Raw genomic sequence first — 16210 nt, forward strand, 5'->3', positions numbered from 1 at the left:
TTAATGCTTGTCCTTTACTGCTTAATGCTGTTGTGTAACACCCAAGGAATGCCTTTTTCATTATTGTCTTATTAGACAAGCTGTTGCAAGTGAGTAGAAAGAAATATTCCTTCTTAGACTTTCCCAAATGAGTGCTGGTGTTTGCTGCAGTGCCACACTCTCACACAAATAAGCAGCACAGCACCAAAAGATGGATATGTGGAGTTTGGTGGTTATAGGGTCCCAATTTACATCAGAGGAATGCTGGAGAGTATGACATGGCCTCTGTAGATGTGCCTCTAAAAGCAGCTTGGCGTACAGACCTTAGCAGGAGCCATTGGGCTACATTAGTCGTAGTTTTGTGATTTCTCTGAGCTGCTTGAGTTTGTTTGGCCCCTCTCATTTTCATTTTTTTAAAAAAAAAATATTTATTAATTTAAAATAAATACATTTATGAGAAAACAGGTGTACATGCAAGTAAACAAACATACAATCAAACAAACAAATAACAGAAAAATCAAACAAATCACCACACTATAAGATACAAGATTAATATAATTATTATCATATATACTCCTGATACTGAACACAATTATAAAGCTTATAGAGAAGAAATTTAAAACTGACTTCCAGTTAATCTCACTGTACTTTATCTATCCATTACTTTATACCGCACAGTTACATATTTCTTATATAATTTCTTTTTACCTCCCTACTAACTCATATTTATATAATACAGGGATCAGTCTAATTCTACCAAGATGTTTCCTTTTATTCCATAGTTTTCTAAATATTCTTTAAAGATTCCCCAATCCTTACAGACTTTTTGTTTTGGTTGGCCTCTTACTCTTCCTGTCGCTTTTGCAAGCTGCAGATATTCTACCATTAGGATTTGCCAATCTTCCGTGTTGGGTATTGTTGTGTTTTTCCAATTCCTTGCTACTAGAATTCTGGCCGCCATTATTCCGTACATGAACAATGTTCTTTTCGATTTCCCTATTTCTTTTGGCAAAATGCTTAATAAAAATATTTCTGGCCTCTTTTTTAATGTTAATTTAAATAATTATTTTAAGTTCTTCATATATATTATTCCAAAAAACACAAATATCTGTACATTTCCACCACATGTGCAAATAAGACCCAATTTCTTTATTACATCTCCAACATATAGGTGATCTGTTCTTATACACTTTAGCAAGTTTTTCTGGAGTTTGATGCCATCTATACATCATCTTCATTGTGTTTTCCCTGAGATTGTAGCATGACCCCTCTCATTTTCAACACTGCAGACACAGATGTTCAGTCATTGCCAAGCTGCCTTTCATACACCCAGTTCTTCTCTAGGGAAAATAAATCTTACAAATTCCATGCACTGCACGGAGTCATGAGCCAAAACAATCAAATCATGTTCCCATCACCCAACATATTAATCTCTTTTAATCCACTGACAAGGCGCTGAATCAGAGTCCCCCAAAGCTGGCACCACTCCTTTCTGAGACTCACATTCTTCACTGCACTGTTTATGCCAGCTCACTGCAAAGAGCTTGGATTAGAGAGCGCACAGCTAAACAATGGAATGCACTCCTGCAAGTTTGACATGAGGAGGATAATGTTATCAGTGGCTACTAGCCACAATGGCTATTCTCTGCCTTCACGGTCAGAGGCTGTAATTTTTCTGAATACCAGTTCCTGGGAATTGCAGGTAGGCAGAGTGCTGCAAAACCATCAACTGCCCCAGAAAAACCGGAACATCCCATTTTTGTGCGAGAGTACAGTGGCCTTACTCTCGCACAATTTCAAGCCGAGATCTCACCCCGAAGAAAGCATTTTTTTGGGTCCACAATCTTACATGGCACCCCAAAACATGTGCTTTAGCGCACCATACCGGACCCCCCAAAAAACTTTTTCTGGGTCCACAATTTTGTGCAGGTCACGTGACACGGATTTTGGACCTAGAAGACGGTGTGCCAGATTTGGATTGTGTCGTGTTGGAGGGTATGAATGCTGTTGTGCTCAAGTTCCGCTTGCTGGTATCCCAAAGGCATCTGATTTACCGAAGTGATTGGCCCTTTGATTTAATAAAAAAATACCTTCATGGCCAAGCTTTTTGAGACCACCTGAACTCTCTTCATCAGGCTAGTTGAAGCCAGAAGATGGGGTGGAGGTATTGAGTGGGTGGGGACTGGTTTTCTATTGAAGGCATAACGTCTGCCTTGGTCAACCCAGTTTTGTTTTGTTACATAGTCATATTTCCATATCCAAGCGGCGTTGTTGGTTTGTTTCCTTTTGGTTTTGCCCCAGAGCTTTGTGTGTCGAGGTCCCCAGGTCACCCCCAATAAAACACAATTCACACATAATTTTTGTTTAAGGTTTTTGGCATAATTTTGGCCACAACTTTATTAAAATACACAAATGTGAGTGGTTGCTTAGGCATTGGTTAAGACTATCTGTCCCCCGACCTGGGACAGAACTGACTTCCGGATTCCAGCGAAAGCCAGTAAGGGAAAACAATAGTGGGGAGAAGATGGAGCTAAGCCCCAGGCCCTCACTTCTCCCCACATGCTCCCAGGGGCTTGCGTGACCCAATTCCCATTCCAGGGATTTGGACAAAAATATGGCGAGCCCTTGAATTCCTTTAACGGAGTTCCCTTGCAGCAGCAGCATTGGAGGGGCAGGCACAGCCAATCCTTACCTCTCCACCCACCAATTTTTTAACCAATGCCTAACCGCAACCTTACAAGTTGTGATGATTTGCTACGCAGTAGGCAAAAACCAAATGGCACCAGCCAATCAGCCAGATGGACAAAATTCCTACCAGGCCCCTGCCCCAACAGCAGATGACCCCATGACAGGCATAGCAATGCAAATAGGGAGGGTGGGCAGGTGATCCGGTGGTCACAGTGAAAGAGAAAGCTCCAAGCTGTGAGCCCCGCAATATAAAACCTCTGGTCCCTCCCCGACAATTGGCAAGATCAAATTTACCCCAGCAACCCATACATCCAATCACTGCCTAGGGCGAACTAAACGTTCCTGCTCGGCAACAGGGGGTGGCCTGTTAGACCCCACCGCAACACGTGCTCTCTGTTAAGGAGAACACGCTTTCCCCCACAGAAACCTGCTCTTTAAAGCTGAATTGATGCAAACATTTCTTCGGGTTTTGTGTGGACTGCCATTTGCTCCGACTGAGCTTTAAAGAGCGGGTTTTCATGGGGAAAGCTCCAGAGCAAAGAAAGGGGGGGTGCTTGGACACTGAGCTTTAAATCTGTGCCTGGAAAAAGCAGAGGAAAGGTAAGCATGAGCCATTTCAAAGGGCACAAGACAGCATATTGGTGCTCCCAAATCTGAAGGCTGCCCTGCAACGTGACCCAATGAACAGACTGTTCCATCAGGGCTCAAGAGAAGTCTGAGTTCTTTTCAGATGATGAAACATAAGCCTTTCGTCTCTGACAGCTCCAGATGAAGCCACCCCTCCCCAATAAAGCAGCGGTGCAGAAGATAACCGAGAATCTGGGTGGACCAGTCCAACCAGAAAGATTATTCTATACCAGTCTGGGCAAATCAAGGTCGAGTCTGTAAGGTGGGTGGAAGAATCTGATTCCTTGGGGTTCCTATGTTCTACGTGGGGCTTCAGTGGAAAGCAGGGGCATGCAATCCGCTTTTAAATGTTAGAGCAGACTCACATAACAGAAGAAAGAGACTTACAGAACCTTGGTAGGCTTTTGAACATGCAGCCCTGCTTTCCCATGCATTTGGAGTAGTCTGTGCTCACCAGAGCTTGGCAGGAAACTGTGAGTTGGAGGTGAGTTTCTCCCGTACGCTCAGAAAGTAGATTAGTTCCAGCAGAAACTCCCAGCGTGCAAGAATATAATTCAGCCCAATCCACCTTTCTCGTCTCACATGCATTACAAACCTTCTCTCACCCGTTTTGGCTAGCAGCTGTTGATGAGGCTGGGTTAACCTTTGGGCAAAAAAAGAGCCCATCGTTTTCCTGGCTTGGGAGATGCAAGCTATATACACCCGTGACATCAGCTTGAGTTGCTCAGGTATGTTTTCCTCTGTGCAGCTGAGAAGTCGCCCTCTAATAAGAACCTAAGGCTAGCGAAGCTGGATGAGGCCATGGAGCATCAAAGTCCAGGATCCTGTTCTGGGAATCCCACAAACTGGACCTGAGCCGAAGAGCCCTCTCCCTTCCTGCGGTTTCCAGCAACTAGTATTCTGAAGCACTTTCATCCGCCTTTTTTAATATGTGTCTAGATTCCAAGCAAGAATGTTGATTGCACAAAATTGGAAGACTGGAGAAATACCAACCAAAGCACAGTGGCAAGAGAAGTTGATGAACTATGCAGAACTGGCAAAAATGACAGACAGACTAAGAGAAAAAGACAACAGTGGCTTTGAAAGAGAATGGGAACCATTTATATTATACTTGCAGAAACAAAGAAAGTCGATAGTCTTGATGGCAGGATTTAAATAAACATTCACACTATTAGTATTAGAAAATGTTTAGAAGATACAGAAACATTATGATGTATTTACTTTTACTTTTATGTTTTTTGGTTTGATGTTGTTATGTTATTAATAACTTTTTCTGTTAGGAGGTAGCAAAGTGGGTGAAAGGAGAAACAAACCAGAAGCGGAAGTTGGGGGAAGCCTAGGAGGGGAGGGAGGAAGGAATACATAGTAAATGTTAAGAATTTGAGATGTATGTAATGAATGAAAAAGAAAAATGAATAAAATTTAAATATATATAAAAAAAAGATTCCAGCCCGGGGTCCCTACAGCTCCCTCCTATAGAAGTGAGTTCCATAGTTTAACTTTGCACTCTTCATCATCTGATCACTGAGACAATGCCACCACTGGGTGCCTGTAGTAGGCGAGTTTCCTTCTAATACTCCTCTCTATCCTGCATTCAAACAAGCAAAAGGCATTATCTGAGTTCAAGGATACCGTACTTTTCCGTGTATAACACACACACACAAACACACCTACACCCAATTTTTGGGGAATCAAAATTAAGAAAATGGGGGGGGGAGACCCCCCCAAGTTGTTGAGCATTTTGGAGGAGGATTGCACAGAATTGTTGGGCTTTTTAAAGGGAGGATTGTAAGTTACAACTGTAACTACAAGAAGTTTTGTAAGGGGAACTATATGAAATATTGCAGAAAAGATTTATGAGAATGGATTTTAAATTATGGATTATTAAAAGTAATAGTTAGAGGATAATAAATGTAAGATTAAGAGATGAGGTTTGAAAATCATTAGAGGCGGTTGATGGAAGTCTCAGGCTAAAATAGCCAAAATGTTGCATAAGACGGGATGAGATGAGATGATATGTTCTGTTTGGAAAATATATGTACAAACTAATAAAAATGTATATTAAAAAAGGAAAAGAAAACAGCCTTTGCAGCAGCCACCAATAACAATCTCCAACTCGCAGCAGTAACCTATCCTATCGCCCAACAATGCACTACCCATGTATAAGACGACCCCTAATCTTGAACATGATTTTGGAATTAAAAAACATAGTCTTATACACGGAAAAGTACAGTACATTCTGACCAGGTTAAAAAAAGCAGGGTGTGAATTAAACCAGTGAGGGACGTGGCCTGGGGAAAGACCAGGGCTGCATTAATGATTAAGCAAAATAAGCCTGTGCTTAGGGAATCAAGGGAAGGGGGGCACCACAGAAATTTTCCATTGCCATATTTTTAACATCAATGGTCACAAATTGTTCGTTTTCTGAGTTGAAGTATATTTAAAGAAAATCCCAACAGAATAACTATGCAGCAAGGCAGGCTTGGTGCCATATCTCTACTCAGTATAGAAGCAGGTGTGTTTTGTAAGATTAGCTTTGAGATCTGACCAAAGACTTTGCAATTAGAAAAAGTAGGAGAGGAAAAATTCAAGTATAAAGGAAATGGGAGTATACCAAAACAAACATTATTTTCCATCATGCTGTAGGTTTTGTTTCATTTCTAAAAAATAAAATTTTATTTTAAGGTTTATCGATGTTTTATATTTTGAATTAGATATACATGGAGGCACCAAAATCTTTTAAGTGCTTAGGGACTCAAAGGTCTTAATCCGGCTCTGGGAGAGACCCAATGGCCAGACAGAGAGGCCTGGGGGGGCTGCATTTGGGGCCAAGGCCTGAAGTTCCCCACTCTGCTTCCTGGTTATGGCGTAGGAGTAGAGTCTGATGTTCTGCGTAATTCTTTGCTGAATTCTGTGACTCCTTAAATATCACCCAAACACACACACACTCCCTACAGCTCATAACTATTCCTATGCATTGCTTTTCCTACAGATTCAGCAGGCTTTCCCTTCCTTAGTCAAAGAAATAAGAAAAAAGTGAAACCTGAATCCTTCCTGTTGTGTAGATGGCAGGCTAGTCCTGCGACAATAGCAAGAAAGAGAGACAGAGTTTTAAAATCTTCTTTCTCCTCTTGTAGCAACTTACCTTACCCACCACAAGGGGGCAGAGAAGTTCCATCAGAGTAGCCCATGTCCAGGAGCCTTAAGCAACAAATTTCAAAGGGGATATATGATGCAAATCAGAATCATAGAGCTGGGGGAAAGGAAGCCTCAAAGGTCATCCAGACCAACCCTCTTCTGGTGCAGGAAATCTACTACAGAATTCTTGCTAGGTGGCCATCCACCTTAAAGACTTCTAATAAAGGAGAATCCACCACAGAGTTGTCACCCATCCCATATAATACAGAATTGTCCCGTATTTCGACATAAAATGCCATGTCCTGTATTGATTCAATATAGGAAGCAAAATAAAAAAATTCCTTCCAGTAGCACCTTAAAGACCAACTAAGTTAGTTCTTGGTATGAGCTTTCGTGTGCCTGCACACTTCTTCAGATACACTGAAACAGAAGTTGCCAGATCCTTCTATATAGTGAGAAGGTGGGGAGGGGTATTACTCAGAAGGGTGGTGGGAATGGGAGATTGGCAGATAGCTGAGATGAGCCTGTTGACGACTCTTAACGAGTAATATAGGAAGCAGTAATATAGGAAGCAGTTTGTCCTGTATTTCCTCTCTCTCTCTCTCTTTCCGCCTCATAGCCTCCAATGCTTTGAAGCCAAAATCCGGGGTGCCATTCTGCTGTTTTTTTAGCTGAGAGCATGCCAGCCATTTTGGTTGCCATGATCATGTGCAATTTCGTTCCCCCAAAAAGTGCTTTTTCATGTACAGTGCCCACAAATGTGCGTTTTGAGGGCACTGCATGAAATTGCAGCCCTGAGGAAAAACCTTTTTCGGGGGGGGGGGGGAATGCACCGCAAAATTGCATGAGATCATGGCAACTAAAATGACCACCATGCTCTCATGATTAAAATGTGGGATGTCCCAGTCTAAGACGCTTGTGGGGTGTGCAATCCACCACCCAGTCCTGTCCTGTATTTTGGCAGACCAAAGGTGGCAACTCCAATCTACCACCTTCTTAGGGAAACTGGTTCCAGTGTCACATAATACTGTCACGATTTTCTTCCTAATGTTGAGTCAAAACTCCCTTGTCATTTTGTGGCAGTGGCGCAGAGGGCCACAATAAATGTGATAATGTGTATTCCTGTGAATCCTTGAGTATACTTCTATTAGAGAAGTTATGGTAGCCTGTTACCTTATTAAATTGGTGGTTTTGCAAGTTGCCGTCCCATTGGGGCAGAAATACAGCTAATATGTGAATCACAAAGATACAGCTCAAAGCTAGAACATAAGTTGCCGCATGGTGCAAATGGCTACACGTAACACAGGTTCCCAACGTGCACACTAACGCAATGTAACAGAACACGGTGGGAATCAGAACTTAATCAGCAGAAATTGCCAGTGCTTATTGTGCATGCGTATTAAATATGAAATGAGGTAATGATGTATATGATTGGTGGAAATTGAAATACTTTGTTTGAAATTTTATAAATACCACTGCCTGGGCCACCGGGCGGGGTTGCAGTTTTGCGGAACGATCCGACTGTAACCTATTGCTTTGCAATAAACAACGTTGGACTCCCAACTCCTCACGTTTCTGGGTTTTATTGGCATAAACTCAGGAGATATGCTATTTTTGGCTTACAACAGTTTGAAGTGAAACTGTGAAGCCATCAGATTCAACGCTTTGGAGCCAAAAGGCTTCACCAGCCCGGTTTGCCCAAAAAGTCCAGTACCCAGGTGGAGGGTTTTCCCTTTTAATCCCCTATTATTAATCCCAATACCTCTTCACTGCTGCTGCTATGGGCAGCCTCCACTGCTACTCGATCAGTCCCTGCTGCTCTCAGGTGTGCAATGGAATCCTGCTGCACAGGTGAAATATTGCAGCAGCAGTGGCATGGAACGATGCCCGCAACCCCAAAGCAGTGAGTGAAATAACACCCACAACAACAGTCATGCGTAGGAGGCTGCAAAAGCATGCTGCTTGGTGGTGCAAGGTCGCCTCCAGACTGTTGGTATTCTGTGGGAGGCATTCCAGACAGTACATTTAGGTTTGTGCGAGTATTAAAACACCGCTGTCCTGGGGCAGCGAGATCCAATTAATAATGAAAACAGACTTTCTGTGGTTAGGAATATGAAAAGCAAACTCCAAGTGTGGGATGAGGAAACTCCAAGTGTGGGATGAGGAAAAGATGAATGAGAAGACACATAGCCAAGCAAGTCAGGATAGATTGCTGTTTGTTGTCTAACCTCCCCATGAGCAAATCAGAACAAATGTTCAATGAAGACGCCCCAGTTTACTGTGCACTTGCCGCATTTCCAGGGCTGTGTTTATAATGGATTTCACACTCCCTGTACTTTGTAATAAAACACTACTGTGTGGTGTGTTACTTCTCAAATGAGCTTCACGCCGACTGGAGTCCTTAAGCTGGTCCTTATTAATCTCTAGCCAAAGTGGAACCACCTTTGCATAGTGTAAAGACAAACTTTGCCCTGTCAATACCCTCGGGTGTGTACAGAAACAGAAACAAATCTGACATTAATGAAGCTATGCTGATGTGGACAATGCCTGGTGGGAGAGAACAGCTGAATACACTGCGGGGGACAACTTCACCACACTCTAAGGCACTAATGTGAACACGCTCATCAGGAGTGCCAACTTGGCCCCGTGACTGTGGATACCTGGGGCAGCGGGTGCCATGCAGCGTGCATGGCCCTGGCACAGAAATTTGTGGGTGCCCAGCCCTTTCATGGGGAGTTTTGTGAGTGCTCAGGCACCCAGATCCCCAGGGAGTATGACACCCATAGTCTAACTTCTGCATTAAGCTTTGCACAAGCAAATCAGGATAGGTGCTCAATAACCACTCCACTCTTCTTAGGCTTTGGTGCAGCAGGCGAGAGATGGCGGTGACTGCTTAAAGGTCTTCCATGGACAGTAGCCATGCCAAGTCGCTGTTGTTTGTGTCCTGCCACCACACCTGGAATGACGAAAACAGTCCTCTAGTTTCAATCAGGGCAGCGAGAGAGAAGGAAGCCAGGGCTTCTGAGGTTGGCAGACGAGAAGCAGTTGCGAGGGTGTGTGGTCACTTTGGGGAAGACTGACATTATTTCAGGACTGGTACTATGAGTCTGGGTGTCTCTGCCAGCCTATTGCCGCCATCCTGGCATCGTTTGTAAACAGATCTCTCTTCCCTCACAAGGAAACTGACCCTTCCCTGAAAGTTCCAGTCTGGGAAGTAGGAAGCAGAAGTCACAGAGGGTGCCGTGGAATCCAGCCTTGCATGCAACACTGCCACATTCTTGGACCAGATGCCGCAATGCGCAAGCACCCGCGATGCACGGCAGACCAGAGCAACGTTGCAGGTGACAAAAATGTCGCATTGGCTGCAAGAATGCAACTGCACATGCAGTGCTGGTCAAGTGCTTTTTGCCCTTCTCCTGGCCCTTCCGGTGCAGTCCACGCATCCTTAGGTGTCCGTCAGAGCAGCCGCATCATCATCATCAGGAGAGCGGGCAGCAGCAAGTGCAGCAGCATAGCCCCAGAGGTCAGCTCCGTGCTGCGGTTGCAGAGGGAGCCAGAGCAGCATCGGATGGAGGCATTCCGGCTCAGGCCCAGTAGCTGTGGCTTCTCCCAGCAAAGCTTCTCCAAGCTGCAGCCACGCAGCAATGTCTGGCCTTCCTCTAGAAACAAACACAGGTGAGACGTCCAGTATAGAGGCACAGGAGGGACTGGCAGATCAATGCTTACAAGTAGGGGAGAAAATCATGTAATAGCAGTAGTAGTAATAACTGCAACTGTATTTTTTGTAGCTGCTATTTTATTGTATTATGAAAAACTTTAATAAAAATCTCATAAAGGAAACCTGCGCTGATTGTTGCAGTGCATCCCAGATTATTATTACAGTGGTGCCTTGGGTTAAGTACTTAATTTGTTCTGGAGGTCCGTTCTTAACCTGAAACTGTTCTTAACCTGAAGCACCACTTTAGCTAATGGGGCCTCCTGCTGCCGCCGCACCGCCGGAGCACGATTTCTGTTCTCATCCTGAAGCAAAGTTCTTAACCCGAGGTACTATTTCTGGGTTAGTGGAGTCTGTAACCTGAAACGTATAAAGTCTCCAATGGCATCACCTCAATTCCACCCGCTTCCTAGTACCTACACGCACACAAAGCTCACCTGTGACATTCACACACATGTTCTGGTCCCCGACGCACTTGACATGAGTCCAGTTCCCTTTGGCACATTCCCCTTGTCCGGAGTCACAGCAGCTGGCGCATTCCAGGCCATTTTCAGGCTTCCGCTTGACTCCTGGGAAACAAAGAGGAAACTGGGCTTTGACTTAGAGCAGGGGAACTCACTGACCATTCAAATGTTGTTGGACTACAACTCCCATCATCCCACGCTGGTGGGGGTTGGTAGGAGTCCAACAATATCTAGAGGTTCCTGTGTCCTTAAGTTCCTTCCACGTTATGGGGCTTCTGTGCCTGAGGACCACCCCTCCAAACCTAGGGCTGAGCACCACCACCAGTCCATCCTAGAAGCCAATTTCAGGACAGCAGGGCCAGTCTGCATGGATGCAAAGAGCAAGCCTCCTCTTCTAGCCAGTTTGCTGTCACTATCCTGTTAAGTATAATTGATTTAATTCACACTGAAATGGGAATGGCTGTGTGTATTGGTGAAAAAGTTTATGTAGAAGATTCCATTGAAGTATGCTGAGCTAAATTAAGAGCAAAAAGGGCTCTCTGCTGCCTTGATGAGTGGATTATTAACCACTGTTGTTTTCTGCTAGCTAACATGTGAGTGTTTAACCTAAGATCATACTAGAGGTGTTGAATTGCAAATTCGCCATCTTGGAAGGGTGGCAGCTTTTGCTCTCAGACTCTGCGAGAGTAAGGGTGCAAATGAAGCTTTCCAGGTAAGCAGCCTCCAGCAAACTGCAGGCTGCGGGGAGAGACAGACCTCTGCTTTTAGGTCTGTTGAAATTAGTCATATTTTGGAAGGTGCTGAGCCTATGCCTTGGACAGACATACGCCTTATGGAACTGTTTGGATGTATCATTTGGTGTTTCTGTTCTGTTTAGAAGAAAGTTCTGCAAGGAAAGGTTTGATTAATATCTAATGGGTCTGGACAATGCTTCATGTTCAAAAGGGGTTGGTTTTTATGTATCCAGTTGCTTCAAGCTGCACACTGTTAATATCTGCAATATATCCAGCAAACGCACAAATGTTACCTTGCTCTGAAAAGTGGCTGCAGATGCTCTTCTGTCCCGGCCGGCCATCATTACACAGCGGGGTGGAACAGCAGCTGATGTCCAGCCTTCCCGAGAGCTCCGGGAGTACGTACTGGCGGCGGCACAGTGTCTCAAGGCCGCACGTCCGGTAGGTCATTTTCCAGGCACCGTCGGTCACTGGGGAGCAACATTCATTTATAAGGATAGCACATTGCAGCCTGCAAACAGCTTAGAACAGGGGGTCTCAGAACTGGCTATGGCTTCATTACCTGCCTGCTACAAGCCAATGTACAAATTTCAGCCTTCCTTTAGGCTCTTGGCCTGCCTTCTCCAACCAAGTGACCTCCAAATGCTTTGGACTATGTACAACTCCCAAGAGCCCCAGCCTGCTGGGAGTTATAGTCCAAAAAAAATCAAGAGGACACCAGGCTGACAAAGGCTCTCCTGGCCATTGTGTGTGGTTTGTTTCTTCCTTTTTTGCCCATCATCTCCCCCAGTTCTCACTTCCCCTCCTCCCTCCAGCCTTTGCCTCTTCCCCGCCTTCCTCTGGACCACTCATTCTTCCATCCCTCTATCATTAGGCACTGCTGCTTCCTCCTCAGTCCACTGCCTCTTCATTTCCTAGGGCCCAGCTGCTTCTACCTTTGCTTCCCAAACGCCTTCCTCACCTGCCTAGGTCTTCAGTGCAGAGCAGCTCTGCTAGTGGAGGCCTGTCTGCCAGCCACATACCTTCTGTGACAGCATAGCAGCATAGCCAATTGCCATTCCTAGGCCCTTGCTCTTGAGTGTTGTCCATTTTGCTTCTGCAAAATGTGTATTTTGTGGTGCGCACAACAGTTCCTCAGAGTTACAAATGTGCCCCCATCACCAGGTACCAAAAGGTTGTGGGACTCCTGTTTTGCATATTCATGATCCTCTCACCCTATGACAAATTCTCCCCATGTCCTCGAAGCGCATCCCTTAACCCCTGCTGCTAATAAATTCCTTCCCAGCAAATGCAACATCCTTTTTGAGGAGGGGGGGGCTAATTCCTTAACACTATATCAAAACTTTGAAAGTCTGCACACACAAACATACACCCATGTTTACTATATAGCGGGGGGGGCACACTTCTGCCAACAGAGCGCCTTGGATTGTGCAAAGATCTACAAGGTGCAGGGAGTAAGCAGGATTTGACCAACTTGGTGCACTTTCAATATGTATTGTAAGCAGGGCTTCCTTCTTCCCAAACCACTTTCACATTCCTTTTTTACTCCCCCCCCCCAACAGCCTCCCATTCACACTCTGTCCTTTCAATAGCCTCCGATATACATATTCCAAAGGAGGCCCCAGTTTACCAGTAAAATCCATGCACTGGTTCATGTCCCCCAAACACTTGATCCGGGTGGCATTCCCTGGGGCACACTCTCCAGTGCCTCGATCGAAGCAGCTGTAACACTCCATGCCATTGGGCACCTGGGGAGAACTGGCCGGAACTGAAAAGGCAGAGAAGGGTGACAGTTTACTGTGTGATTTGTATTGTATTGTATTGCATTGCATTGCATTGTCTGTAATCCCAGGTCAACATACAATGCAACTCAGTTTTCAATATCTTTAAGTAAAACACCTAATAATAATAATAATAATAATAATAATAATAATAATAATTTTATTATTTATACCCCGCCCATGTGGCTGTGTTTCCCCAGCCACTCTGGGCTGCTTCCAACAGAATATTAAAAACACAATAAAACATCAAACATTAAAACCTTCCCTAAACAGCTGACTGCTTTTAATGTAAGTATTTTTTAGCGAGGGCACAGGAAGCAAGTTGTTGCACATCATACAAACGAAACTCACTTGAGAAATAAATCATGTTCCAGTCCTAGTAGGGTTTCTCTCTCAAGAAACCACTGTGAATAACCCAACAGTAGCCAATTAACTCTGTACGTCAGGAAAGAAATTTGTAGCTAGATAAAACTCAAATCTGTGCCCTACTCATCCCTGGACTAAGTGAGCCCCACTTTTGCTGGTGTGTCATCTCTTTTTTAAAAAAAAATATCATTTCCCTTCAACGGCCATGATTTCATCACCTCTAAGCTGATGCTTTGGGTCTTTTTCTGCATGATATTCTGGCTCCTAGCACTTATAAGTGAAAACGGAAAGCTTTAAACAAATTCCCCTCCTCTCGATTATTCAATTGTCCTCACTTTCTCAGATCCAAGCACTACTGCATCAGTCTACAGGTCAATAACAACAGTGGATCTCATTGAGGAGGATGTGAGTTGTTTCGACTCCAGATGTTTGGGGCTACACCTCCAGATGTTTCAGGTTACGACCCCAGGTGTTGTGACTCAATATTTGACTCTCACTTGGAGGAGGCACACGAAGAAGGGCCTTGAGTGGTGAGCGCAGAGTCTGGGTTGGTTTATATGGGGAGAGGCCGTCCTCCAGGTATTGCAGTCCTGAGTTCGGGACCTGCTATCCCCCACAAGTAACCCCCCAAAGGATTTTGCTTCTGCCCACTCACCGCCTGTGAAACGGATGTTGCAGAGGTCTGAGTCACAGTAGTAAGTATTGTGCACCTCTCGGTCATCTTCAGAGTACACATTGGCTGTGCGGTTGGACACGCCCTCCCCAGAGCAGCCTTTCATGACATATTCGGCTATTTCCAGGTCTGGGGACATAAAATGCATGGAATTGGAAATACAGAGAGAAACAGCCAGATCAGTGCATTTAGAGCCATTAGCCCTGGAGGAAATAAGGCACCATAGCCTCAAAGTTCTTGAAGCATCTGCTCCTCACCGTGTCAGGATGTTTACTTAGGTATCCCATCCGCACGATAACATGTGAAGCACTATGTTACCACTTTAAACAGTCATGTAAACATCCTGCCAGGAAAGGGCAACACTCAGGTTTAAGCCTCGGTGTGTTTCATTAAGTAAACAAGCAAGAAAGCAAACAGTGTGACTCACCTGGCAGCATAAAAACTCCAGTGTAGTTGTTTGTATCTGAAAGACAATTGGGAGGCAGATGATCAGTAAAGTGGTCTGGGTCTCAAATGAGGCAGAGTTGCTTCTTTCGTTTGTTCTACCAGAATGTTTCACACCAGGTGTGCCAACTCTAGGGAGCCAAAGGCTCCTTGGCCCCCTCAGTATTTGTTTTAAGGGGGCCGAACCCCCTCAGGGGCAACCCAACGTCTTCACCAGAGATGGCGAACCTGTGTCCCTCCATAACCTCCTGGACTCCAACTCCCATCAGTCCCAGACACCATGGCCAATGGCCAGGCATGATGGGGCCTGTAGGTCACTTTCGCACTATACAGCTTAAGCACTGTTATACCACTTAAGCAGTCCTCCCCCAAGGAATTCTGGGAACTGTAGTTTGTCAAGGGTGCTAAGAGCTGTTAGGAAGACCATTGGTTCCCCTCCTAGAACTACAATTCCCAGAGTGGTTTAACAGTCAATCCCTCTTCACAGAGGACTCTGAGAACTCTAGGTCTGGGAGGAGACCCGTGCTTTTTTGTTCTCTTACAGAAGAGCTTGATGGTGGATGAGAAGCAGGAGCGATCCCTGGGCGTACAGAGCTGCTCGGACTGTACGCATTCATGGAACATCCCCACGCACTGATAGCACCGCAGGCTGTTGGCTGAAAGGGTGAAAACAATAGATTAGCCAAACAAAAACCATGAACACTGATGGTAGGAAAGGTGGGTTTCTGCCACTGCTAAGGCAGCACACAGGATGTGACCCCAAGACTTCCATGTTATTTCCTCTCTGGGGAGGGAGAAGCAGTTGCTGGTTGCTTTCAAACTGCTTGTAGATTTATAATTGCTTTTCTATATTCCAGTGTTTTAACAGTGTTCAGCGCTGGATGACTCAGCAGGCAGACTAAGCTTGTACTTAGGGCTAACAAAAACGATATGGGGGAGGTTACATTTGACATTTTTAAATATAAAAAAGCATTAAAAGTAGCCATGATAGGGAAGAAATCAGAACTTTGTTAGACTTCCTCACACTCTTTCCTCATTTTTTATTACTTCTACCCAAATGAACCAAGGGGCGTCCTACTAATGTTTATTGAAATAATGATCCTGTTATGTTCTGCAATAAATCTATTTTTTTGTATTTTAAAACTTTATTTTATGGTTTACTGTTTTTTTTTATTTTGAATTTACATTGTAGGAGTGGCCTATGGGGGTTGTGTCCAATGCTAGTTCAACTCAGAGGGCTTATCCACACTTGTCCCATGCCTGGAAAGCACGAGTCTAAGCAGTTTTCCCCTTGCCCCACTCCTTTCCCAGGGAAAACCTGCTCTCTAGTGCTAAATTGGAGCAAATGTCAGTCTGAAGAAAATCCATTGACATTTGCTTCGATTATGCACTAAAGAGCGGTTCCCCTCGAGGGAAAGCTGCAGAACAAGAGGAATTGTGGGTCAGCCCAGAGTAAACTCATTGAAATTAATGGGCATGACTAACTTAGGTAGAATTTGGCAGGAAGGAGGGTGGGGCCAAAACTAAAATTGATTGGCTTTGCCGGCCATTGGCTCTGACTCCCCCTTACTAATTGCCTCGCCGCGAAACTTTTGCAGGAG

At 44.7% G+C, this 16210-nt stretch overlaps 1 protein-coding gene across 5 annotated transcripts in view; it reads right to left on the minus strand.

Moving 5' to 3' along the window:
- Positions 1-8761: 8761 nt before the first annotated feature.
- The window catches only part of LOC310712473 (urokinase plasminogen activator surface receptor-like), a 28635-nt gene continuing 21186 nt past the window's right edge, over positions 8762-16210 (minus strand). For all 5 annotated transcript variants that reach the window (XM_083515572.1, XM_083515570.1, XM_083515568.1 and 2 more), the window contains exons 3-9: positions 15152-15265; positions 14593-14628; positions 14148-14294; positions 12976-13113; positions 11639-11815; positions 10585-10716; positions 8762-10091 (exon numbers count right to left, since the gene is read on the minus strand). In XM_083515572.1, coding sequence (XP_083371698.1) covers positions 9889-10091; positions 10585-10716; positions 11639-11815; positions 12976-13113; positions 14148-14294; positions 14593-14628; positions 15152-15265 — 947 coding nt within the window. In that variant the 3' untranslated portion in view covers positions 8762-9888. The remainder of the gene's footprint in view (positions 10092-10584; positions 10717-11638; positions 11816-12975; positions 13114-14147; positions 14295-14592; positions 14629-15151; positions 15266-16210) is intronic.

This window comes from Podarcis liolepis, assembly GCF_965112155.1.
Source record: "Podarcis liolepis genome assembly, chromosome: 7".
NCBI lineage: Eukaryota > Metazoa > Chordata > Lepidosauria > Squamata > Lacertidae > Podarcis > Podarcis liolepis.